The sequence below is a fragment of the Equus asinus genome, chromosome 8 (assembly GCF_041296235.1).
Source record: "Equus asinus isolate D_3611 breed Donkey chromosome 8, EquAss-T2T_v2, whole genome shotgun sequence".
In the NCBI taxonomy this organism is placed as follows: domain Eukaryota; kingdom Metazoa; phylum Chordata; class Mammalia; order Perissodactyla; family Equidae; genus Equus; species Equus asinus.
In genome coordinates this window covers 32005017-32032262 of record NC_091797.1, presented here as the reverse complement: position 1 = coordinate 32032262, position 27246 = coordinate 32005017, and the positions used below count along the sequence as shown (strand labels likewise).

At 39.5% G+C, this 27246-nt stretch overlaps 2 protein-coding genes across 4 annotated transcripts; one reads left to right on the top strand and one right to left on the bottom strand.

The window, feature by feature from the left end:
• Positions 1-2723: 2723 nt before the first annotated feature.
• On the bottom strand, positions 2724-12080 carry LOC106827311 (butyrophilin-like protein 1). 2 transcript variants are annotated; one of them, XM_070515158.1, is made up of 10 exons: positions 11786-12080; positions 11111-11254; positions 8722-9072; positions 7858-8139; positions 7516-7716; positions 6938-6958; positions 6822-6848; positions 6615-6641; positions 4512-4538; positions 2724-3577 (listed from the first exon to the last, which is right to left on the bottom strand). In XM_070515158.1, exons 1-10 carry the CDS (start codon positions 11964-11966, stop codon positions 3060-3062), a joined length of 1779 nt encoding a protein of 592 aa, XP_070371259.1. In that variant the 5' UTR covers positions 11967-12080; the 3' UTR covers positions 2724-3059. The 2 variants fall into 2 exon arrangements, with proteins under 2 accessions (XP_070371259.1, XP_014690570.3); XM_014835084.3 differs by having other exon boundaries at positions 2725-3577; positions 11871-12010.
• A 1170-nt stretch (positions 12081-13250) lies between these two features.
• Positions 13251-25087, top strand: LOC106827312 (butyrophilin subfamily 1 member A1-like). Of its 2 annotated transcripts, XM_014835086.3 has the most exons (10): positions 13251-13547; positions 14030-14160; positions 14729-15076; positions 20049-20330; positions 20448-20615; positions 20994-21014; positions 21109-21135; positions 21916-21942; positions 22150-22176; positions 23651-25087. In XM_014835086.3, exons 2-10 carry the CDS (start codon positions 14082-14084, stop codon positions 24307-24309), a joined length of 1638 nt encoding a protein of 545 aa, XP_014690572.3. In that variant the 5' UTR covers positions 13251-13547; positions 14030-14081; the 3' UTR covers positions 24310-25087. The 2 variants fall into 2 exon arrangements, with proteins under 2 accessions (XP_014690572.3, XP_070371258.1); XM_070515157.1 differs by lacking the exon at positions 21916-21942.
• Positions 25088-27246: the final 2159 nt, after the last annotated feature.

Below are 27246 nucleotides of genomic sequence, written 5' to 3'. Positions count from 1 at the left end.
ATGTGAATCTTTTAAAATTTATTGAGATATATTTTTGTGGCTCAGAATGTGGTCTATCTTGATAAATATTCTGTGTAAACTTGAAAAGAATGTGCTTTCTACTTTTGCATTTAATGTCATTATTGATATGATTCCAGTCTATCATCTATTTATTTTCTGTTTGTCCTGTCTGTACTTTGTTACCTTTTTCTTCCTTTTCTGCTTTTGTTTTGATTATTTTTTAAGAGCCATTTTATGTCCTTTCTTGGCTTAATAGCTATAATTCTTTTTGTTATTTTAATGATTGTTTGTGGTTTATAGCATTCACATTTATCTTATAACATTCTAACTTCAATATTATACTACTTTATATCTACTATAGGACTTACAGCAATGTATTTTCATGTCTTCCCTCCTGCCTTTGTGCTGTTGTTGTTATACATTTAAATCTTTCCTCTGTTATAAAGTCCATACTTCATTGTTATTATTTTTGTTTAAGGAGTCTTTTATCTTTTAAAATTTTTAAACAATAAGAAGAAACCATTCTATAATTACCCACGCAGATACTATTTCCAGTGCTCTTCATGCCTTTGTATAGATCCAAATTTTCATTGGTTACCATTTTCCTTCTGCCTAAAGGGACTGCTTTTAGCATTTTTTATAGTGTAGGTCTGCTACTGATGATGGTTTTTTTTCCCCACTGCTTGTCTATAAATGCAAACGTCTTTATTTCACTTTGTTTTTGAAAAATATTTTCACTGGGTATTAAATTCTATTCTGGCAATGTATTTTTTCCAGTACTTTAAGATATTCCTCCACTGTTTTCTCACTTGCATTGTTTATGATGAGAAATAGACTGTCACTCTTATCTTTATTCTTCTGTGTGTGTTTTTATTCTGGCTTCTTTAAATCTTTGTTTTTGAGAAATTTGACTTTTATGTGCCATGGTATCGTCTTCATTTTTGTGCTTTGAGTTCATCGAACTTTGCTATATACTGAATGTTTGTGTACCCTTAAAATTCATATTTTGCAACCTAATTCCCAAAATGATGATATTTGGAGATAGGGCCTTTCGGAGGTGCTTAAGTCATGAGGGTGGAGCCCTCATAAATGGTGTTAGTGCCCTTATAAAAGAGACCCCAAAAAGTTCCATCGCCCCTTCAGCCATGTAAGGACATAGCAGGAAGACAGTTACCTATGGACCAGGAAGCTGGCTCTCATCAAACACCAAATCTGAAGGCACCTTGATTTTGGATTTCTCAGCCTGCAGAACTGTGAGAAATAAACTTCTGTTGTTTATAAGCTGCTGAGTCTATGGTATTTTTGTTAGAGCAGCCCAAACAGACTAAGATAACCTTTTGGATTTGGAATTTATAATGATCAAATTTAGAATATATTTTTCACTCTTATTTTCTGAAATCTTTTTTCTGTTTACCCTTCTCCTCTCTTCAAGGACTTCAATTACTTTTGTATTAGGCCCTTTAAAGTTTTCCCACAACTCACTGATACTCTTCATTTTTTCAGTACTTTTTTCCACCATGTGTTTCATTTTGAATGGTTTCCATTTCTATGTCCTCAAGTTCACTAATAATTTATTTCTGCAATGGCTAACCTGCTGTCAATCTTATCCCCTATAATTTTCATCTCATACATCATTTCCATCTCCAGAGGTTCAATCTGAGTCTTTCTTTTAAATGTACATCTCTAGTGAACTTTTTGAACATCTGGAAGATAGTTATAACTTCTGTTTTAATGTCCTTGTCTGTTAATTCTAACATCTAAATCAGTTCCATGTCAATTTTAATTTATTGATTTTCTTTTTATTATGAGTTATATTTTCCTGCTTTCTTATGTGCCTCATAATTTTTTTTTGTTTTTAGTGAGGAAGATTGGCCCTGAGCTAACATCTGTGCCCATCCTCTTGTATTTTGTACGTGGGTTGCTGCCACAGTATGACTTGATGAGTGGTATAGGTCTGAGCCTGCAAACCAAGGACACCAAAGCAGAGCATGCCAAACTTAGTGTCTATGCCACTGGGCTGGCCCCGGGGCCTTGTAATTTTTGATTGGATGTCAGACATTGTGAATTTTACTCTCTTGAGCTTTGGTTTGGGATGAAGTTGATATACTTGTAAGCAATTTGATCCTTTTGAGTTTTGCTTTTAAGATTTGTTCTTTAATACTGGATCGGTTTTTTTTTTTTTAAGATTGGCACCTGAGCTAACAACTGTTGCCTATCTTTTTATTTCATGCTTCTTCTCCCAAAATTCCCCCAGTACATAGTTGTATATTTTAGTTGTGGGTCCTTCTAGCTGTGGCACGTGGGATGCTGCCTCAAAATGGCCTGATGAGCTGTGCCATGTCTGTGCCCAGGATCCGAACTGGAGAAACCCTGGGCCACCAAAGCAGAGCATGCGAACTTAACCACTCAGCCACAGGGCCGGCCCCTGGAGCAGTTTTTATAGTCTAGCACTAATTATTCCCTGCTACTGGGACAAGACAATTCCAGTACTCTAATCAATGTCAGTTTTATTCTGTGCCACTGTTGAGAAATGTGAGGAGGTTTATCTAAGTTTTATTCATTTGAATATGGCTTTAGCTGTGCTACTCAAAGTGTGGTCCACAGACCAGTATCTATCTACAAACTTTTTCTTACCAGTTATTTATGAAACAAATACAGACATAGAGTGTTAAAAAACTTTTAGAGCAAACTGACAGAATTATTTTAGGCATATTGAACATAATCATAAAATAATTAGCACTTGTAATTGTATGGCTTTGTTTTTTATTCACTTCATTTTTCCAGTAATTCATTGAAGAAAATCATCAGTCTGTGATATAGTAGATATAAAGCAAGAAACATCATTCATAACAATAACAAGAAAAAAAGATTCTTCTCTGCAGAATGTTTAACAAACAGTGCCTGATGTGGTCAGAAACTATGGTTATGGAGACTCATGGAGACTTAGACCAAGAGGCCTCATAATCAGTGGGCTTGAGGCTCCCCATCAGGACTGAAGCCCCAGGGTTTACGAAGAATGGGCGACTGTCTTCATAGCATAGGTTCTTCCTCTAAGTTACTTAATATTGTGCAGATGAAGACATTTCCATGGATTTAAGTTTGAAGTAAGGATGGACAGACCCAGAGAAGCTTGCTTGGGTAAAGGAGAAAATGTGGGTACCATCAGTCATGTTGTAGAAAGAAATATCACCATCCTCATAATCCAGGAAAATCACAATCTTTCGCAGACACTTTTCTATCGGGAGAGACTTTTCTAGAGAAATATCTTGTAGACAATAGGTGAGAGCCCTGTATTCACATCCCTTCTTCTGTAAGACTCTGTATTTCTTCTTTTGTAGATATTTGTTATTCTCTATGGGCTCCTCATAAATGCCTAGAGTCCACTCATCAATGTCTTCAATGTCCACCTCCCAAAAATGTCTCCAGAAACTGAAGCCTTCCTGAGTAAGTGTGATAAGGTTGCAGTCTTCTTGCTTATTACTGAGAGATAGATCCTGTGTTCCCTCCCTGAAGTTCTCTTTTCTCTCTGGGTCAGAATTGTTCTGGTGAAAGATTTCATGACTTAGAGTCACAGGGGCTGTAAGGGGAATAAAAGGAAAGGAAATGGCCAACATTGTGTATTTCAGAAAGCTGTTGTACAGGGGAAACCTTAACAAAACAGGGCAAATGTGGATCCACTGGTGAAAGAATACCTCTCCTCTGAATGTGTGTTGGTTGGGGGAGGTGGAGCTGGGGTGTTAGATGTGCTCTCACCATGGGTTCCAGGCTACTGATCTCATCTGATCTTGGCTATGCTACTATCAGTTTCCTGGGAGAGTGCTGGAGTGAGCAGAGGACTTGCAGTATTTACTTGAGAACAGTGTTCTTTCCACATTCTCTACAAATTAGACCTATGTTCCTCAGTTAGCAACAGCCTCCATGTGAGCTGAGCTCTTTAAAAAGAGAAGCTGACTAGGGGCCGGCCCTGTGGCAGAGTGGTTAAGTTTGCGAGCTCCGCTTTGGCCGCCCAGGGTTTCGCTGGTTCGAATCCTGGGCACAGACATGGTACCACTTTTCTAGGCCATGCTGAGGCGGCATCCCACATGCCACAGCTGGAAGGACCTACAACTAAAAATGTACAACTATGTACTGGGGGGCTTTTGGGAGAAAAATGAAAAATAAAATCTTTTAAAAAAAAAAAGAGAGAAGCTGAGTTACTCTTGCCACTTTGAGCATTTTTGACTAGCTGGAGGTCTCCTCAGCTGAGGGACTATGTGAATTCCTGTTTCAGAACCAAGTAGACTCCACAGACAAAAAAGCTGGGCCAATATATAAAGGTGAGAACACAACCAGAGTAGCTAATCCCAGCAGCAATTTCAGTTCAGGCTAACATTTAATGATCTTCATGTTCTTCCTTCTCTTTAGTAGAATAATGGTGCCTCTATCTTTTTAACTAGGAGATGATGTTAGGAAGAAAAAATGGGACATCAGAGGGCAGATTGGAGGAAGCCAAGAGATAAAGAACCACTCACCAAGCTGGAACTGTTCCTTTCTCCAGTCTGAAAAAGAGCAATACAAATTGAGACCAAGGGGGAAGCATATCCAGGGAATGAAAAGGAGGCAAAATGCTTCTTCCTTAGCTCATCACTTTCTCTGCTCAACTCTCCTCACTTTCTCCTCTAAGCCCCTCAAACTCTGGTAGTGTCCAGGGACTATAACACATGTGGTATGACTTCTGTGCTCAATCCAAGTTTAGGAATTATCCCCTAATTCAGCCTGATGCTGGGGCAATAAGCTTCTGCAGCCTGAACCAGGTTTGGAGAACACCTGGAATGAGGTCTAGTGTTCTAGGTGCCTGTTCTCTTAAGACCTTTATGACTCTCCTCACCAAGGATGAGAGCTTTGAATGTCGTTTCATTTTATTTTATTTTGGGGTTTTTCCAGCCTATGACCTCTTCAGAGTAAAGCTTAAGCTTGTGACTAAGGCCTTTGAACTGACTCATTTTTATCCCTTTAATCAGATTTTTTAAATATCTTTCTCCTGAGACAGATTCCTCATGAGGAATAGAACTGCATGTGCTTCTTCCTGCTGCCACTTCTCTTATGATAGGGCTTGTGATTTTATTTAAAGATTGGATATTCTCATAGAGTCTTGGGGCAATAGGCAGATAAGGACGTATCTGTAATTCTTGACAGAAGCAGCACTATGATCTCTCACTGAACTGCCCTTCTGTAAGAAGTGTAGCACTCTGATGTATAGAATCTATGAATATATGAATCAAGAAGGACATCTCAGATCATCTATTCCAATCTTTTCATTTTAGAGATAAGGAGACTAAGGTGAAGAAAGAGAAAATGACCTGATTCCTCAGCTATAATTGGCAGAGTTGGGACTAAAACTCATATGTCCTCACCCTTAGTACTTTGCGCTCTCTTCTAGAATCATGGGAACATTTTTAAGCAGCTCATGAAGAAAACTCTTCATAGAAACTACTTAACCAACTTTAACCCTTGGGAGGGGTTCCTCTGACCTCCTTTTATCAAAGCACTTATCAGGCTTTGTCTATTTGCCTGGTTCCTAGCTTACTTCTCCCAGTGGACTTTAAGTTCCACATGCTCAGAGATAATGGCTTATGCTACCATCGGGCATGTTAACATTGCACAAGTATATGTTTAAGAAATGACCTGGTATGTTTTTGAGATCCAACTCTATATTACACATGCACACACACACTTGTAAACCCACACAATACAAAGGCACAGACATTAAAAGGTATAAAAATAGCCAATTCCCTCTATCACTAGATAAATATATTTTTAGAAATGATATTAAAATATTTTGAAAGATTGTTTTTCAAACTTTTTCAAACATAAATCTTTGTTACTGTATATTGAACTTTATTGTCTTTATTTTGAATAGGTAAGATAAGTAAAATCACAATTAACATTTTTTTTCCAAATATAAAATATAGTACATTATGTTCTCTTTTAAACTTTATTTGCTGGGGCCAGCCCCGTGGTGGAGTGGTTAAGTTCACACGCTCCACTTCAGCTGCCTGGGGTTTGCCAGTTCAGATTCTGGCCTAGGACCTAGCACCCCTCATCCAGCCATGTTGAGGTGGTGTCCCACACAGCAGAACTAGAAGAAACTACAACTAGGATATACAACTATGTACTGGGGAGCTTTGGGGATTAAAAAAAGAGGAAGATTGGCAACAGATGTTATCTCAGGGCCAATCTTCTTCACCAAAAAACTAAAAATGTGATATAATTTTTAAAAACTTTATTTACAGTATAGAAATGCTGATGTGATATAGGGTAGTCTTTATTTTTCCCAAATCTCATCAAAATCACTCTGAATTCTATTCCTTCCTTCTCCATAGTGGATGGGCTCACAATTCATGTTGAGTCCTACCCTATGCATGTTGTGGAATTTACCAGTTAGCAGTTATTTTTTCTTTATCCTTAGCTCTGGAAAACAATTGATTATTTGAGCCTCCAAATACAAAATACTACAGATTGATACCAAATAAATTTTCACAGTTTGCAAATGGATGTGTGTGTTTATGTCTCTGCTGATTATACTCAGAATACCAGAGGCAGATGGCAGGATCTAAGCCCAGAGAGTTACTTACCAGGATACAGCAGGGCCTTCTTCCAATCTAAAACAGAACAAATCCAGGTGAAACATTAATCTGGGGCCTTGTGTTCATTTTCATTCCCCTTATTTTTCTTCCACTGATCACCACTAAATCTTTGAGTCATTCCCTCTAAGAGAAGGAAGCTGAGGAAGTGTTGGGCATCAGGACATCAGGTGGCGAGGGAAACCCAGAGTCTCTTACCTTCATTGTATAATGCTTTTCGCCCTTCTGCAAGAAACAACACTCAGTGAGAGACCCAGAACACGTGTGACAGGGAAACAAACTCTAAACACAGCATGAGAAGAAGCAAGACTTACCAAGCTCTGCCTCAAGGTTCGCTGAAAAAGGAAGAGATGTAAAATTCATCAACTTGGGCTTTAGCTGCTCCTGAGTTCGGGGAGGAGCTAAATGAATTCAGTTTGGCCTTCCCTTAGGGGTCTCATAGTCAGGTAGGCATGAAATATTGGCAAAAATGTATGTCAAATCTAAAATGACAAGGATTAAGAAAAGCTCATAGGAAGTATCGTGGGATTACTGAGGAAGGAGTGCCGATTCTTCATGGGAAGCTTATTCTTGAAGAACAAATAGGAAGAGAAGATTAGGAAGACAATTCCACAAGGAGAAACAGCAGCACAGGTCAGAGCACAGAGGCATGAAAGGGCCTGGTGTGGTTTGAGGAGCCCCACTTTGGAGGACTCATGACCTCTGCCCACAGATCTCCTAGCTTCCCATATGGTTTTCTCCTTTCCACAAGACTCTCAGTTCAGTGGAATTCTTGATACCCTCTGTTTTCCTTGGGGTCCTTTCGCAACCTTTCATTTCCGCATCTGCCTTATACTACCTGTATCCCCAGCTTTTCCATGAACCTCTGACTTGCCCTGCTGCCCCGATTTACCTTTGGCAGTAAGTGCCATTTCCTTTTCATTCCTCATCTGGTCTCTTTCATGAGATTCTTTCTTTGTTTTCTTTACTTCTCTCTCTTTGGCTTGATGTTCTCTCCAGCCAGTGTAGCTGATCCCAATGAGGAGGAGCCCCAACACAGGGAGTGTCCCAGCCAGGGCTGCCTTCCATGGAGATGTCCTGGGGAAGAAAGGCTCTAACAGGGGAAGGGGAAACACAGTAAGGACCAGCCTAGAGGAAGCCCTGCCCTCTCTCCAAGGCTCCCTCCAGCCCTTCTTCCCTCCTTTCTGCCTTTACCACACTCCCAACTCTGCCTTGGGGTTTATGCCTCACTGACCTGGAAGGAAGATGGCTGACACTTTTTCTTGGCCAGAGAAGGGATTCTGGATGGAGCAGGTCACGTTGCCCAGGGAGCTGTCTGTGACCACAAGAGATGCTTCCACATAGAAGAGCCCATCTCCATCTTGGGTTTGAGACTCAGAGAGGGTTGGTAGCTTCACTCCCGCCATGTTGCTCCACTGCACTCTGGGTTTTGGGAACCAGCCACCTGAGGAGCACAGCACTCGGATCCCACCATCCTCAGGCCCCATCATGTGAACGTGAGGGGCAGAGCCCAAACCTGAGGAGAAAAGCCACGTGCCTGAGGCTTGTGGTCTTCGGGGCTTAGGACTTCCTGAATCTGAAGGCCAAACTATACCCTTCACTAGACTGATGAGTAAACTGAAGCTCAGAGGTCAAGAAACCACTCACAGCCAGTGTTAGGCTAACCTATGAAACAGTTTTGAAATCAGCTTAATGCCTTTGCATTCTTCTAGGACTAGGAGAGCATTGGAGTCATTCCAAAGAGAGGAAAAAAATGCACAAAGTTAAAAATAAAAGGAGTTTAATTCTGTTAGTTGTCTTTCTCTCCTGATTCGGTAAAAACTAATGTTTGGGAGTTTCAGTACGTATCTGAATTAATAATAGTTAATTCAGGATTTTTAGGTTGCCAAAACACCTTCAGAAATACTGGTGTTTAAAAGCAAATAGAGTATAGAGTCTTATCTTCACTGTACAGTTGAGGAAATTGCCATTCTGCAAGGTAAAGTAGCATAGCAACAGATGGAGGGTCACAAGAAATACTAGGTTAGGAATCCAGATGTCCTCACCGTTCTCTTTGCCTTACAGCATGACATATACACTCTGTGTCAAATTAACATACCTATAACATGCAGCTCCACGATGGCCTCTTGGGAGATGTGACCATCCTTAAAACGACACTGGTATTGGCCATTGTCAGAGGCACGGACGTGTTGGATCAGCAGCGCCACAGACCCCTTGTGGATGGAGTCCCCCACCAACTCCGTTCTTCCGCGGTACTCCAGCATCTGCTGCCCGCCTCGTTCCTGTCCATTCTGGTACACAAGCACAGCAGGGGAGAGCTGGTCTCGGTACCACCGGATGTGCATGTGGGCTGCACTCTGCTCAGGGGACAGCTGGCAGGGCAGAGTGGCATCTGCCCCTAACAAGACATTGATGGGCTCATCTGGTCCCTTCACAGAAAACTCAGACACTGCATGAAAATCAGAGACAGATTGGGGGAATGAGTGAGGGAACATGAGATGGAAGACCCATCTGCATCTCTTTATTTAGGGACCTAAACATATTTCTTTCTTATTTGTATTATTTTCCAAAAAATTAATATACATTTTAAATTTTATTTATATATAAAAATCTACTTCTTCAACTGTAGTCCCCAGAAGTAGCAATTGTTGACAGTTTGCATTTGAGAAGACATATTTTTTTTCTACACACTTACAAACAGTGTTTATATATGAATTATGAAAAACCTATGGAAAAGAGATTTATTGAGAATTAAATATGGCAAAGTAACTTATTAAGCAAATATATATTTTTTTTTGTGGTGGCAAGAAGGGGAGTATTGGAAGGTTCTTCTCTCCTCATTCATCCCATAGTCTCTCGGCACTCTGCTCCTAGGGGTAAGTAGATGTTTCTGACCTTGAGATTTAGGTTACTGTGTGTTGGGGTGGGGTGGGGGGAGGATTAATAGTGTTTTGTACCAAGATGAAAAGCAGAATTTATAAGGTGAAGTAGGCCTTTTTGGTTTTTCAAATAACTGTGAAAGTTTAGAATCATAGAGAACTTTTTTCATAAAAAATATTTTCCCGAGAGGGGTGCAAGACTTGGAGACCAGTGGTTCCAGATGTTAAGAGGCAGAGCAGTGCCTACCAGAGAGGACAGCTGGAGTCCCCAAGGGAGGGAAGGAGGATGCTGCGGACCAAAATGGGAACTTAGTCTGAATTCTAAAATATGCTCTTTCACAAAGTCACTTACAGCCATTTGCTTGAAAGTTATTTTACTGTAGAGATCCCATTAGCCAAAAAGTGACAGGTACCCCCTGGGCAAAATTGCTTATCAGATGCCCAGAATATTGTGGATCCTGTGAAAAGTGAGGACTTAGGGCCTGCAAATGCAGCGACTGTGGAGTGGGAAGAGTTCCCCAAGCCATGGCTATGTGGATATTCAGGAGGAGTGAGCACAAATGTCAAGGATATATGAGCTTAGAAGAAGGAGCCCATGGCCAGTCTGTCCCAGGGAGTGTGGATCAGGCAGTTCTGGGCAAGGAGCATCACATTGGCCATTAGGCTGCACTGAGGCTGTGGTCCCTCTTTCTTTTCCATGCCTGTGTAAAACCCAGGGTACTAGTATAACTCAATGGATGTGTGCCCTTAGTTAACTGATTCTGGGCTGTTGGCCATACCTGTTATATAAGCCATTTAATTTAAGAAAAGGTATTGACATTGCTTATAACCACAGTATAGTGGAAAATATCATTATGTTTCACATAAATGGGATCATTATATACCAATTTCTGCAATAAAGAACATCCAACCATTTTAGTATATGTAGTCAGCTCTACCTGATTATACAGATGGGAGAGCTTGCCTTTAGGATAGATTCTTGTAGAATTGAAGATTCAACATGTATGAGAATTAAACACTTTGATACTCACTGCCTAACTGTCCTCAAATTAAAGGGATGATAACAAAAATGTCATTATTGTTATCTCATAGCTGGTGTCTCTCCAAACTTAGAGTCTAAAAACTTCATCCTGAGGGCTCCTTTTATTTTATGAAAGAAGGATTCATGTTCCAGAAAGAATAAATGATTTGTCCAAGAACATAACCATATAGAGCTTAGGGATCTTGAGTCCAAATTCCTTGTACTCAGACTTGGGTTTTCTTGGCAGTGTGAACATTACAAAGCATATTTTAACCAACAGTTACATCAAAATCAAACAGGCTAAAATCACCCATACTCAATAAATGTTTAGATAAATATTACAGCTATGAGTTTTATGAGGTCTGCTCAAAGGAGGAAAGGGCATTGATATGAAGGAAAACACTCCCATTCTTGGCTGGACACTTCAACCCTCCTATTAGCAACAGACACAGCCACAGACTCCTTAGGATATAACTGTCTTTGAGAGGGGCCAGAGTTGTGAGTGATGGATGACCAAGTTTTTTCATTATATGAGAAGAGCCATTGAAACACGCCAATAAATAAAAGGCATGAAGCAGAACACTGACCTGCTGAGCACCATCTGGACGCCTGAAGGAGAAGAGGGAGGAGGAAGCCAGCGGGAGAATAGCCAGGAAAACACACCATCTTCTTCAGAGAAGAAAGTGGAGCACGCTGGAAACATGAACTGTTCCCTGTGACAATGAGGTGCTCTGTTGAGGAAGTTGGTGAGAAAGCCAGCAGAGTGAAAGTTCTTAGGAAACAATCTCCTGTTTGAACATTTACTTTTATATGCAGATTTTTGGCTGTTTTCCCTCATAGACCTTAAGACAAATACCCACCAACTCCTATCTACCCCAATGGGTTTTCCTTCCCTCTCTTCTTTCTGGAAACCACTGTGTCCCCAGCAGGTGTAGAAAACTGTAAACTGTTCACTTGTGTCCTATGCACTCTCTCGCTTATTTGTGTATTTACCCTCCCAACAGAACTCTCTTGAAATTGAAAACCCTGAGTTCAATAGTGAGGAATAAAGTTAGACAAAATTTGTCCACTTCTCTCAGCCAATCTATTGGAATTAATTCAATCATTTGTTTATTTATTTTGACCACAAATATACTTGTGGCTTAACTTTCAAAAGGGAAAGGAGTTTTCTCACCATGTAACCCAGAGCTCAAACCCTTTGTTTCTCAGAACCCACATCTCCCACAGACACAGCTGCACATCACCACACATTCCCCTCTCACGATCTGGATTGAGCCAAGGGGGTTCCCGGAAGCTCCTGGACTCCTCAGTGCACTGACAAGGCCCAGCTCCGGAGAGAGTTTGCACCTGGTTGTTCTTGTGGTCACCATCCGAGCGTGTGGTGGCAGGGGCTGGGAGCAGCAGGTTTCTCACCCATCTCTGGAATGGAAAAACACTATTCATAAGAGGGACAAATAGGGCTGCCAAGAGGCACTGGCATTTGAATACCCCTCTTGGAACGTGTCTAACAAGAAAGTCACAGCCTGCCTCCAGCTCTTCTAGTTACTTTAGAAGTGGAAGTAATAAAGATCATCCCAAGGGACTTTGGACTGGGTTGAGTTATAGAATGATAGGAACTCTAAAGTTGCTTTTGTTTAAAATGCTCAGTGTAACTCTCTCCTCTCATCTGCAAAGGGCTGAAATCACATTCTTGAGGGAAAGGGAGTCATCTTCCTGTATGACTTTCAGGTCTTCAGGTCATCCCAATGTTCAACTCACAAGGTTAACTGATTTAGAGAAGAAAACCAGGAGAAGCACATGTCCTCCTACCATGCCATAATTGACATTGGAAGCCATGGGCAGAGCTGTGCAGGGGAAAAAGAGAGGTCAACGATGGAGGGCTCTGTGCTCTGAGGACCTTAGAGCTGTATTTCCAAGAATCTTAGGGCTCCCAATAGTAGAATAGAAATAATAACACAATTGTACAGTGCCAGACATAGAATGTGATCAGAAGGAATTTTCTTGACATTTCACATTCTTTCCAAGTTTAATTCATGTTTCTTTCTAAATTTAATTTATATTTCTTCATGTCACGTAAGGGTTACGGATAATCAGGGACGCAAATAACAATTGCGTAAGTATTAGTATGAGAGCCACTAACAATATGGCCAAAGGGGCACCAAGATCTTAAATAAATATTCTCTAGAGACAGTAAGGTGCATTTGGCTTTCTAAGAAACTACATTTATTGAGATATACTTTGATATACAGAGAATGTCTTTTCAATTCTCTGTCTAATGGAATGAAAGACCTAACTGGCAGATGAAACTTTGCCATCCGAATGGCAGATATATTGAGATGAATTGAGCAAGACGTTAAAGTAAAAATTGCTAACACAGAATTTATATGTTACTGACACTCTTCTAAGTGGTTTACACATACAAATTCATGTAATCCCCAAGCCAAACTTAGGGTAGGTACTATTATTAAACTCAATGTCAGATGAGGGTACTGAGGCACAGAGAGGTTGTGTAACTTGCTCAAAATCATGCACTTGTAAATAGCCTCCCCAGGCTTTTAACTCAGGCAGTCAAGTTCAAATATCTATGCTGTGAACCTGGATAATATACTTCTCTGAAAAAAAGAAACCACTTGTTTTTGATTCTCTCTTTAACTTGTAAGTATGTAATTATTAGATAGATTTATTACACATGCCAAGTCAAAGTTCTTGCTCCTTATCTCATTTTACTTTCAGGTTTGAGTATGTCAGTGTGGCCAAAGGGAAGCACGCTGCTGACACATTCCTGTGGAGGGGCCATCTTTCTTTCTGTTTTCCAAAACCCTTTAAAAGACCACCCAAAACTTCCTCTGGGGCCCCAAGTTTTGTAAAGTCTGATATCACCTTGACATCTTGGAGCAAGTCTCACAAGAGAGACCTGTGGACAGCCGAGAGCGACGGTAACTGGGAGAAAGGGCAGAGAGTATTCCTGGTGCCTGCAGCAGTGAGGATGAGAAGTTCCAGGATGCCCTCATCTCTGTAAACAATGTGAGTGCTTCCTTTTGTGGGTGATGGGCAAGAGGGAGGGAAGTGAGAGAATCTGACCAAGGATCCCAGGGATGGAGGACAGATCAAGTTATATCCCTGCCTTCATCGTATGGGAATGTATAGGGAGAAAGTTTGTTGAGGTTGGAGTAATGTTCTTGTTAAGGTGATCTCTCTCTGTGGCTGCTCATTGCCTTCTCTCTGTCTCTCTGTCAATTGGATAAAATGTTCTTGACTAAGAGAAGAGTTTAGAGAGACTGTGGACAGATCTATCACTGAAGAACATGGCTGTTGAGATGAAGACTGCTTCCTTAGAAAAAGGAAACAAAAGATCTTTTTTTGTGAGTGTCAAAGGCTTCCCTGATGTTCCCTGAGAGACACTACAGTTGTTTGAGAGCTTCAGGAGACCGTTTCTTAGAAGGACTGTGAACCACCTTAGCCATGACCCCTTTACCTTATGGGTTCCATTTTTATCTTTACTCCAGATATTTTCAGGACCCCCATCTGTGTGTCATACTGTTCTCTGCTGTGGGAAAGATGGTGGGTTCTCTGCACTTCTCTCTGCCAAGTGACCTCTTCTCTATCCTGCTTCTCCAGGTGTCCATGTGGGGCTCAGGTGAGAATATTTTATATTATGTATATCTGGATTCTCTTGTTCTCTGAGTAGAAGGATTAAATCACTCCATCACTTCTCATGTATTCGTGGGTTAATTCTAAATCCTTCCTTTGATATAATGACTTATTTAGCCATACATGAGGACAAATAAATCAATGTTATTATTTTAGAGAGAAGTACCAGGTAGAATTGCTTCACTAATGCCTTCTAATTCATTCAGGTCTCAGCTTCATGAGAAGTGCATTTTATGATGTCCAAGACCTGATTAATAACTCCAATTTAATGATTTCTCAGCACTCTTCCCTCCTCCTTCAGAGAATTTATCACCACTGCAATTAAAAAATCATTTATTTAATATGAGATTGCATTGTTGATTGTAAGCTCTGAAAGGGAAGAAACCCTCTTTGTTCTGTTCACTACCACATCTTCATCCTGAATGTGTGCTGCAAATCATTGCTGTATAAATGAGAGAATGTCTATGGGGCTCTGGTTGGCAGTAATAATGCTGTGTTCTAAAATTCCCAGGCAGGTCATTCTGATACCCTTTTCACTTGTGGCTCTATTCCAGATTCATTCTTAGTGATTGGCCCCTCAGAGCCCATTGTGGCCATGCTGGGTGCAGACACGGTGTTGCCCTGTCGTGTGTCCCCAGCCATGAGCGTGGAAAACATGGAGCTGCGGTGGTTCCGCTCCCAGTTCTCAGAGGCTGTGTATGTGTATCAGGATGGAATGGAGCAGACGGGAGAACAGCTAGTAGATTTCAAAGGGAGAGCAGAATTGGTGAAAGATTACATCGCTGAGGGAAGAGTAGCTGTGAGAATCCACAGCCTCCGGATCTCAGACAATGGAATGTACAAGTGTTTTTTTAAAAAAGGCAGTGATTATGAAGAAGCCATTTTGGAGCTAAAGGTGATAGGTAAGTAATTACCTAAGAAGATAGACCACTCTAAGAGAAATGTAAATGTTCCCTATTTGATTTTAGGGGGAGGATGGCGAACAGGACAGAGACAAAAAAGGCAAGTATCCTTGGAGCTGGTCAACATTTCAGACACTGGATTTAACCCCAAATCCTCTTAATCTATTTATACATTTATTGTGCTCTACTTTAAAATTAAAAAACTTTCATAAATATCTACCAGAAAAATAATTTATTTCCTTCTTATGTCTCTCCTCACATATTTTGAAGGAAGCCACCATGATTACTAAAATGTACCGTTGCTCTCAGAGACCGTAATCCCAGTTGACTACACTGACAGACAGAGGCTCAACTGACAGTGTTAGTGGTTGAGTTGAAAGCACTGTTTGGAGGAAGTGACTGTGAGCGTTTGACAGAGTTGATTGGTATTGTAATAAAAAAAATTTGTCGTCAGAGGCTTGAGGTCAGAAAATAACCGACATTCAGTAACTAAGTGAAGCAGAAGTAGAGAAAACAATTAACTGAGTGGGTTTTGGGGGAATAAAAAGGCCCTGAAGAGAGGGATCAGTGTGAAAGGCTGGAACTGACTGAGGGTTAGTCCACAGAACACTGAATTGACCACTGTGAGTGTTGTCATCATTGGTGCTCTTTCATTTTTATTTACAGTAATTTCATAGTGCATTGTATCCAACTCAAACAATTCAGAAAGGTATAAAATATAAACTGATAACCCCCCTCTCCCTTCAATATTCCTTTTTCTCTTCCAAAGTAGCAATTAATACCAGATTGTTCTATGCTCTTTCAGTTATCTCTCTTTTTTTTTTAAAGATTGGCGCCTGAGCTAACAACTGTTGCCAATCTTTTTTTTTTTTTTCTGCTTTTATCTTCCCAAACCCCCCTGTACATAGTTGTATATCTTAGTTGCAGGACCTTCTAGTTGTGGGATGTGGGACGCCGCCTCAACGTAGCCTGACGAGCGGTGCCATGTCTGAGCCCAGGATCCAAACCCTGGGGCGCTGCAGCAGAGCGCGTGAACTTAACCGCTCGGTCATGGAGCTGGCCCCTTTCTTTCTTTATGTAATACATTTATATATAATTAAATCTTAATAGTATATTATATAATCACAATATTTCTAATATATTTCAGTAGCAAATTTTAATCTTTATTCATAAACTAATCTTCAAAAATGTTCATGTTAACTTATTTAAAAACAAAATTAAATCTATCTTTGGGCCCCCAGCCCATAAGCCTAGTGTGAAGTTATGTCTTGGTTCTTATTGGAGCTTCCTGCTCCTGCTCAATCCCTAGAGTACTAATTGGCAAAAGGTCCTTGGAGTCTCATGCAACCCGTAGTGCTTGGGATTCGGTAAATCCCCTCCAGTCTTGGTGCCTCACTGGTTAGTGCTGGGGTGCTTATCTTCCCAGGCTTTGCTACATCTCTCCAAACTGATTCCAGGAAGATTAAGTCGAGAATATTATTAAAGACTTGATGCGATTCTTCAAGAGGCACCTGAAGATTTCTGTCTCTTCCTTAGGTTTCGAGAAACCTCCCCTCCACTCTATCGGAGCTTCTTTCTATTCCCCTTAAGGATGCTAGCTCATCAACATTCTTTTTCCCGCCCATATTACACAACTTCTTTAACTAACGTATGCATTCAACAATATAGGAAGAAGGATCTTCCTCATGCAGTTCCTGCTTTATGCCAAATAGATATTCCTGAAACTGAAATACTATCAATGGAATCAGGAGAGGGAAAACCTTAGAGGAAAACTCAAGTAACAGTTATCTAAGCAGAATTAACAACACATTAAAATGTCAAGTAATTTTCTGCTCCATATACATACACTGATATTTTTACTTAAAATATTTCACAATATCTTTTTCCTATAACTTGCCTCTTCCTCCTTAACAATATATAGCAGACAAATTACAAAATATTGTATTCTTTTATGATTGTAAATGTTTTCATTATATAGAAATTCTGTAATTTATGTGAATATTTACTTTCTAATGAGCATTGACAGTTTTCAACTTTATATCATGGCAAAAATAATGAAATATACATATTTGCACATAGATCTCTATGCAGTGATATAAGTTGTTTCTCACAAGATGTTTCTCAAATGATTAAGTTTATATCCTATAATTTAACAATTCCAGTTTCAAGATAATCATGAAATTTCTTTAAATTATGGATAGTCCAATAAGTGTTCCAGTTTATACTCCTAACAGTGCTACATGAGAATAAATATTTATTTACACTTTTGATGACACTGAATATTATATTTCTTTTGCTTCATTTTTATCAGTATGAAAGGTAAAAATATCTCATAACAAATTTGTATTACTCTCATAACAAATGAATTGGATACCTTTTTATGTATTTCTTACCTGTTTGCATTTTTTCTCCCTTCAATTTCCTGTTAATATCCCTTAATTAACCGGATTTTTTTAAGAGAGATCTTTTTTTGAAAATTTTCTATAGATTCGTGGTTGCTCTTCTACTCAAATTTTGAAAACACTTTTTTCCTAGTTTGTGTTTGACTTATAATTTTTGTGATATCTTTCCTTTATAGACCTTTAAAAGTATTTTGTAGTCAGAATTGTCAACATTATCTTTCATGTGTTGTTAGTTTTATGGTGCTCTTAGATGTGTCCATCTATACTAATATTACAAAAATATTTTATTTTCCTTTCTCCTAATACCTTTTCTGTAAGATATATTAAAGTGTAACATACATAGAGAATTTAGTACTGACTTTAAATGTCTCTCTCAATGAATTTTCATAAAGCGAATGCACCTGAAAAACTAGCACCCTAATCATTAAACAGAGCTTAATTAGAATCCAGGAAAATCTGATTTTCCCCTTCCAGTCACAATTTCCCCAAGGACAGTCACCATTCTCATCTCTAACCTCATGGATTAATTTTGCCTATCTTTGAATTTCACGTACATGGATGCTTTCATGTCTGGCGTTTTTTTGGGCTGACGATTATGTTTGTGAGGTTTTTCTATGAAGTTAATTGCGTGTAGTTGTAGTTTGTTTCTATCTTTTTTTTTATTGCTTTGCTTTCTACATTTAAATCTTTACAGAAATGTGTTTTGGGTATAAAGTTTCATGGAATGCTCAAAATATTCTTTCTTAATGTATATTCACTTATCTCTGTGCCATTAGAGAATAATGTAGAAAATCTCCATCAATTTACAAATGCATTTTTTCCCATAACTGTCTCATAGATACCAAGGTATATTCTAAATTCTCTACATGGTTATAATGATTTGTCTGTCCATTTCTTTGACAACGTCAGGGTGTTTCCATTTTTAAAGCTTTGTACTCTCTACCTAGACAAATGTGTTGGTTTTTAAAATTTTTTCTTCTTCTTCTTTGAATATGTTAAGCCTATTTTAAACTAATATTTCTAACTTAACGCTATCTGACAATATATATATAGGCTCATTTATCCATCTTCTTTATGTGTAACTTTAATGGGAAGAAGCCAAACCTGCTATGTCTTAAAGGAAAGTGCTCTTTCCTTTAAGACAAACTCTCCTGAGCCATGTTGCTTTGATCCCACTTACTTTCAGTAAGAGGTCAAAGATTTTCACAGTCCCAGAAATAACCTCCTTGGAGTCATTGCATTTTTCAGTTCCTTTTCCATATCAGTTCATTGACTAATGGGTGTAAAGATAAGTCCAACCTTTAGGAGCAGTTGGTTGATTATCTATCCACACTTATCTTCCATTCAGTTAACCTTTGCCTAGTACAGCTGCTTCTATGCTCAGGAATGGGCATCCCTTCTTTTTTTCTTTCTTGACATAAGTATAGCTTTTGTCTGCTTATTTCAACTTGGAACTTCAATGGTTATATTCTTCCAGGAGGTGCGAGGTCTATTTGGTCTATTAGTTCTTGCTTCCTAGGCTTTGCTCTGCTTCATTTTGCTCAGGACCAATTTCACTCACTTATATTCATTTCCTTTATTCTAGAGAGTTGACAGCTCCCTCAGGCAATTCTGAGAAGATGGATTGTCTTTCAGACTGCTTTCTGTTTTCCAGAGTGTGTCCTCCCAGGCAGGTCAGGGCTTGGCAGTAAAAACTATTAGCTGTATTATAATTTTTATCCAAAAAAAAAAAAGACGATTAGGTGAGGTTCCTAATATATTTTCTACATCTGAGGAACTGGAATAGCACTGAGCCAGACATAAGAAGATTCATTCTTTGTGGTGTCAAGTTTAAAAAAGACAAAATAACATATAGTCTTAGAAGTCAGGATAGCCATTATTCTCAAGGAGGCAATGGATTCTTCTAGCATTCTGGTAATGTTATGTTTTCATATGAGTACTGGTTACATGAATCTACTAGTAGACCCAGCCTACGCAGAGCTGAAGAAGAGGAGAGGTGGTGGAAGAAAAAAGAAGGGGTGAGAGTGCAAAGATAAAAGAACACCTTTACTCTTTTATGGACTCACTTCATCTTGCTACCTTCATCTTTTAGATGATCTCTACTCAGAGTAAGAAAGAAAATTTGGAAAAAACTACAGAGATTGTTTAAGGAAGTGACTACACAAAGTCTCAATTTAAGCCTAGAAAGATAGTCTTCCTTGAGACTCCAATAAATGGAATAGACAGATACGTGATATAGATATAGATATATTGATTTTTTTTCCTGAAAAAATTCAACATTGACAAATTTTACTTTGCTCCTTTCCTATTATCCTTTATGACAAATTGCTGATATGCTTGGGTAAAGTAGTTATGAACAGGCGGTAATATAAGTCCTAGTGTCAGCTTAAAATCTCTTGTGATTTTTGAACCACAGACATCCATTTATCTTATGGGAGAAGAAAAGAAACCCCCTCCTTTCACCGAGAACTATGGTGCTTCGTCCATCTCCCCACTGGTGTTACTATATAAAATTAGGAAATTCTGGATAAAAAGTGTTCGGGTCTCAGATGAATTACTTTCCTCTCCAGGTTTGGGTTCTGCTCCCCATATTTTCATGGTGGGTCCAGAAGATGAAGGAATAAGGCTGACATGCACAGGCAAGGGATGGTTTCCCCAGCCTGAGGTACAATGGAAAGACGCAAAAGGAGAGAAGTTACCGTCTCTCTCTGAGGATGAGACCCAAGACGACGATGGGTTGTTTCAGTTAGAGGCATCCCTCATTGTGAGAGACAGCTCAAAGAGAGAAGTGTTCTGCTCCATGAAGAACCCCTTCTTTGGACAAGAGCAAGAGGCAACTATTTCCATCCCAGGTCAGTGTTGCTCATTTTGGGGACAGGAAAAAAGGAAAGAGGGGATATTTGGGACCTGGGATGGTATAGACTTGCCTGATGTATGTTTTTGATAAATTTTGGGGGGTCCTGTGTCAGAACCCTTCTTCCCTAGGACCTCTCCTTGGAAGGTAGCATTTGCTGTGACTTTCCTCATCCTTGGTATTTTTGTGGGTGCTGTTATGTTTTTGGCCTGGAAAGAACAGCAGGAAAAGAAGAGAGTACGGGAAGCCATGGAGGAAAAAGAGAAAGAAAGTAAAGCCAAAGGTAAACTGTGAATCAGACTTGGTGGGATCTGTGAATTTACAGGGTTTTTTTTTAGCATGGCTGTGCATATGGGTGGCATCTGTTGGAACACAGAGACTTACGTGTACTGAGTTAGAGCCCCAAGACCTTCAACAGGACATAGAGCCCAGGATCTCCATGACAAAAATATTATAATAGAGAGTTCAACTGAGAGAGAAAACTCACTAGTATAAACATGGAGTTAGAAAAAATGGCCATAGTAATTCTCAATTAAGGTAAATTTCTTTATGTAGGTATACGGAAGTAGCATTCAGGATCTGGGCTTAGTAACATACTCTAGAAAATAAACCTTGGATTTTTTTCTGTAAAGTCTTTTTTGTTATTTTCTTTCCTTTTTAGAATCACTTGAGAAAGAGCTTGGTAAGTTCTCCATTGTCTTTACTCTAATAGGGGAAATAGAGTCCTTATTCCATGCTGTGTACTTGGCATCTAACAGGCTGTTATTCTTTTTCAGTCAGAAGGAAGGAATTATATCAGCAAGGTGAGTTATATTGATGTTACAGTTGGGTCAACTCTCTCATCTGCCCCTGTGTTCTGATTGCCTCCTCTTTACCTTGTTGGTGAGGGAGACATCCCCCACCCTAAATAGAATGAGATGGTCAGATGCACAACAGCCCAAACTGGACATATGCAATTTACAGCAGTTTATTAATCACATATGTTCATATCCTGTGGTTGGAGGACACCACAAGCCATGCAGGGCCACATGGGGGTTGCACTTGGGAACAGAGTAAAGCAGCAAGGGCTGTGGGAGGCTGGCTGTTGTCTGCGGAAGTATGTGATTGAATTGTTTGAATAATTTTGCAGGCTGACAGGGAGGTGAAGCCCATTAGGTTGAAGACCAGGTAGGGTTCAGCTGGCTTGGCTGATCAGGAAATTAGCTGAGTGGGGAGATTTTCCTCCTGGGTGGAGGACATATCTGGTGAGAGCAGGGAAATTTAGTTAGGTGTTTGGAGCCCTGTGAGGCTCAAAGATGTCAAAATATCACATGAAATAGAATACACTCTCACAATTTGAGCCTATCTTCTCCTTCTCCCAAAAGAACAAGACCCTCATGTTTTATCACAGAAGTGTTAGTGGAATGTGGAAAATAACACAGGAGATGTAAAAAATGTCAAATACCTCAGAATAGTCATGAAGTGATGAATACAGCAACATAGCACTATCAAAAACCTTCATATTGTATGTTGTTGCTGCCATTTCATGCTCCGAAGTGAAGGTCCTATGGATGGGAGAATCTAATTCCTTTGTTTTATTTCAGACTGGAGGAAAGCGAAATTATATGCTGGTGAGTAACAGAGGTTGTCTTGGGGCTACAGCCACCCCTGGATTTCATGAGGTATTTCCAGGGCATTTTTCAGAGATCTACCATCTTCTGGAAACTTTATTTTGAAGGTGGGGGTCCAAAAAAATACAGACAGTAAGGAATAAGCATCCTACTAGTTCAGAAGACATGGTCTTGGCATAATTTCCCATATGATTTTTTTCTTTTTAGACTGGAGAAAGGAACAGTTTGAAGAAGGTGAGTAACCTTATGATTTTGTCCCACATAATCTCTTCTATACAAGTAAGAAACTCTTGTATTTGTATAAATTCCCAATAATGCCTGCTTGTAGCTTTCACTTCAGTCTCAATCTCCTGCTGAAACGTTAACAGACTTCTTACTGTTCAGATACCATTCATTCATTCCTTCAGCAGAAATTTATGCAACCATTTATTCAGTGGCAAATAAACAAAGTAGATCTGATCTTGACTTCATGGGAAAGTACATGTACAAACTGTGATACATGTTATGAAGGAATAAGAGATTTCCATGAGAAAAAAACAATGGATTAAAGGAATTTCCCTGATGGATTGATATTTAGTCTGAGACTTAAGTGTTATGGTCAATTCATTATTGTGAATAACACTGAAAGAGTAATTCAGTCAAAAGGAAGTCTATCATGTAACCAGCCTGAGACAGAGAAGAGCTTGGTGCATCTTAGTGCAAGTGGAAAACAGCTCCTGACCATCTTAAGAGTCTTTCCAGAATTGTGAGTTGATTACCAAATTCTAGTGCAGACTACTTTACTTTGAATGTCCCTGCATCCACAAACATTTTCTAGTTAGTTTAATCCTCCGAAAATTAAAACATATCCTAATGTCGCACATACAAATTCTTATGAGAAAAACTTTAATTATTCAATTTGTCTGCTTTGACAAGAAGCGGATAAATTACCACCAGTATTAGTACTGTTGCTACTATCACTACTGGTATTAGTGTTACTGTAACTATTGGAAGCTAAAACTTACCGAGTGATCATCATGGACAAGACACAGTACTAAGTTCTCTACACATTATGTCGTTTACTCCTCACAATAATCCTATGCTGAGGTATCATAATTACATGCATCATCGTGAGGGTAAATTGAGGCTGAGAGAAGCAAAAACATCTTCACCAAGATCACAGCCATTAAGGACAGAGTGATTATCAAAATTCAGATCTTTCTGACTAGAGCTTGGGATTTCAACCATTAGAAATATGGTAAGAGTGTATGAGAAGTAGATAACTTAGTTATTACATAAGCCCACAAAAAAAACAATACCAAAGAAGCTTAAATGAAAGTAGGTACACTTTGATTTGAAATATGACAGGGCTTAATTACTAAGAGCAAGCATTAAAGTAACAGACATTTGAAGAAGAATGGAGAGACCACATCCTGAAATACCTGACCCTGGAGATTTTCCAGGGGGACAGTCATCTGGACCAGATGGTCTCAGCCTGTCTGGAACAAATGGTTACCCAAGGTCCTGTCCAACTCTGGCCTTCTATGATTTACACATCATGTGTCTCCTATGAATGGACACAGGATAGAACATAATTTTTTTATCTGCTCTTCCATTTCTCTCCCTCTTGTTTCCTTCCATTATCCTTTCTCAGTATTTGCATCTTCTCTAAGGTCAACCAGTCTCCATAGTGGAATGATCTTTAATTTTTTTTCCCCCACATCTGCAGTGGCTGTTACTCTGGATCCAGACACAGCTCATCCCAACCTCATCTTATGCAAGAGTGGAAAACATGTTTCTTCAATAGAGAATGTACCTCAGAACTGTGATGCCCCAACATACCAAGGGCAAGGGGAATCTGAAACCATCTTCAGTGTTCTGGGCCAGAATTCCTTTACCACAGGGAGACATTACTGGGAGGTAGAAGTGAAAACAGGGACAGAAGTTGGACCTGGGACTAGATGGGCTCTGGGTGTTTGCTCAGATACAGTGAAGAGAGAGGGGTGGTTTGTAGAAAGTCCAGAGAAGAATTTCTGGGTGATGATATACAAGGATGGAGAAATCAGGACTCTCACCTCCCAGCCACAGATTCTGTCACTGATGCAGCACTCCCACAGGATAGGAGTTTTCCTGGACTGGGAAGCTGGGGATGTGTCCTTTTACAATATGGTTGATGGGTCGCACATCTATTCTTTTACTGAAGTTACCTTCTGTGGGATCCTCCATCCTTATTTTAGCCTTCAGGGTCCTGGCACGTCTATAACCATCTGCCTAGCTTCAGATTGCACAGAAAATTGTCCAGATTCTTCTCCAAAGACCTCTCTAGCTCGTTTAAGGAGTTGTGATATGGATGTCCCCCAAGAAGCTAATTCTCTATTACCTCCGTAAGAAGTGAAGTGTCACACCTCTGCTGCCTCCGCTCAAGCTTCTTATGGGTATGTTCTCCAAGAAAGCTGTCCTTGTGTGGAGAGTAGGTCATTTTCACTAGGTATGATTTTAGCCCCTTTCAAAGAGAGAGAGGCAGAAAGAGAAATGGGACAACTGAAAAATATCCGGGGACATTTCCTCTAGTGTCACTTTTGGGGAAATACAGCGTCTTTTTGAGCAGCAAAAATTTGTCATAAGAAAACTCCAAACAAACTCATGGTCTCCCTTCTGTTCTGGTGCTCAGTGTGTGTTGAAGTAAATATTTTTACAGCTACATTTAAAAAGAAAATGTCTCTTCTTACTATTTTTGTTATCAAATATGGAGGAGGGGGTGGTGTTTGAAGGGAAGGGTCTCAGTTGAGAGAATTCTCAATACACGTTACTACTGTTGGAGACACAGAAACCTGTTCAAGTCTTTTTAAATGTAATATCTCAGCTTGTCCCTTCTTCAGGCTCTAGTGTCCATCGGCTTATAAACTTGGACTTTGCCAAGGGGTGGGGAGGACTGATATATAACTTTAAACCACTTGAACAGGAGCCCAAGCTTTCTGGGAGGGAAGAGCCCTTTCCTTTAGAAAAAAGAATTGATGTTGCAGTTTATGTTTTCAGAGAAGAAGTCATCAAATAGGAATGAAGAAACATCTGCAGCCTTCATGAAGAAAGAGCCACTGCTAGTACTGACTTTTTTTCTTCTTTCTGATCATGTTCTTCCCACTGTTGAGGATTTCCTTTGCCTTTCATACCTTCTCCAGCTGTTTATCACCAAGCTTATGTCTTCAAGGATATAAAATATGAGCTTCTCCTGTTAAATAAGCCTTCTTTTCCTGGCAACAGAAAAGATCCACTTAGATTTTTCTGCAACATTAACAAATCTTTAAACTACAAGTCCCTTTAACAACCTCTCTTGGAAGATTTATCTCCTTAGCAAAATTTCCCTGGCACATCAAGTGGCAAAACCAGTATTTGAACCCAGGAAGAATAAATCCAGAGCCCAGAATATTAACTTCAGGGGAGTCAAGGGAGGGAGGGATTATATAACAAGCAAGAAAATAATAAAGGCAGGAGAGAGGTAAATGAACATTGGAAAAATATTAATAGATATAATCAAAGGGACATGATGGATGAGGACAGATTTCTGGACATGAGAACGCTATTCATGAGGGTAACAACAAAAAAGAACAAATGGGATTGGGACTATAATATAGAACAGAAAGGAAAATGGATTCAGTTTTGGATATTTTACGTTTGTTATATAATCAGGATATTCGGCATGAGGTTGCCAAATGAGTTTTTAGTGTCTCTTCTGCAGGAACTAAAGTCATATTTTGTTCTATAACAGGATTCTTCTGCCTGTTCTTCTCTACTCATTTTAATGAGTTTTTGCCCTTCCAAACTTGGGGATTGGGGAGCATAGGCTAGAGGTGGGCAAGGAAAGAAAACGTGAGGGTGGATGGTCTATTGGAATCAGAGCTGTAGACATGTCAGGGATAACATCTTCCATCATGTCCTCATCTCTAGCTATGGGTAAATCAACAAGCGGTGAAGGCTCTCCAAGTAGCCCATGGTTTGAGGCAAAGCAATGACCTTGAATTCATATTCTGACTCTGTTAATTAATTCTTTATTTCTGGACTACTCTGGCAATCTCATTTTGAGTAAAGTTGAATAGAGATCATAAATGTATGATAAAACATTCAAAAAACAAAGAGACTTCTCTAGAATAAAGAAATACCTTAGGGCAGGAATTGTCTTATTAAGCATTTTATCTCTAAGGCCTAGCACACTGCACTCTACAGATAAGGCATTCAATAAATATCCTATTTATGGATCTATTCATGCATTCCTCAAATGTTTATTGATCAACTAATATATGCCACTTCTCTAGATTGTGAGGATACACAAAAAAGAAAAATGTCACTGCTCTAATGGAACTTATAGTCTACTGGCAAATGAGGAAAAAGTCCTGAGGGGGATTACGAAATTTAGTCTCTCTAGTGCCGTTCCTTGAATGTGAGATCCATCCACTCATACATCTGAGAGCTGCTGTACCATGCTTTACATGACTACAATCGGCTGTCTATGCATCAGCTGTGAGAGGGAAGTGGATCCTTGAGGGGCCAACCCAATTACTCATGTATTAGCCACAGTGACTGTTTAGCAATTGGGGCATCTTACTCAAACCACCAATCATTCTCCTCCCCTATAATTTTTCTAAGTGGAATTGGAACTGAGAAAGTAAATTAATCCCCAATTTGGGAAGCTAGAGAAAAATGTTTCTTAATATATATAGTGAAAGAATATGACTGATAAAAAACACATTTTCATGAGACTTTGCTAGGGAAAGGCTGTGTATTGATATTTCGGGCCCACACAAGCACACAAGACTAACAAGCAAAGAGTTCGATTGATTAGGAAGGAAGATTCAAAAAGAAAAAATGAAAGAAAAAGGATAGTTAACCTTCAGACATTATTAAATAAACATTTTTGATCAAATTAAATCAAAATAGAGTAACATCAAACATATTTTAAGGCAAAGCTAGCATATTTACTAATACATTTGTCTTCAAAAATAAAAGGGTATAGGGGCTGGTCCAGTGGTGCAGCGGTGAAGTTCACACATTCTGCTTTGGCGGCCCGGGGTACGCCAGTTCAGATCCCAGGTGCGGACCTACGCACCACTTATCAAGCCATGATATGACAGGGGTCCCACATATAAAGTAGAGGAAGATGGGCATGCATATTAGCTCAGGACCAGTCTTCCTCAACAAAAAAAAGAGGAGGATTGGTGACAGATGTTAGCTCAGGGTAATCTTCCTCAAAAAAATAAATAAATAAAAGGGCATATAAGTGTATATCTGTGTATCAAAATTGTGTAAACCATTTGTCAAATCCCATAGACT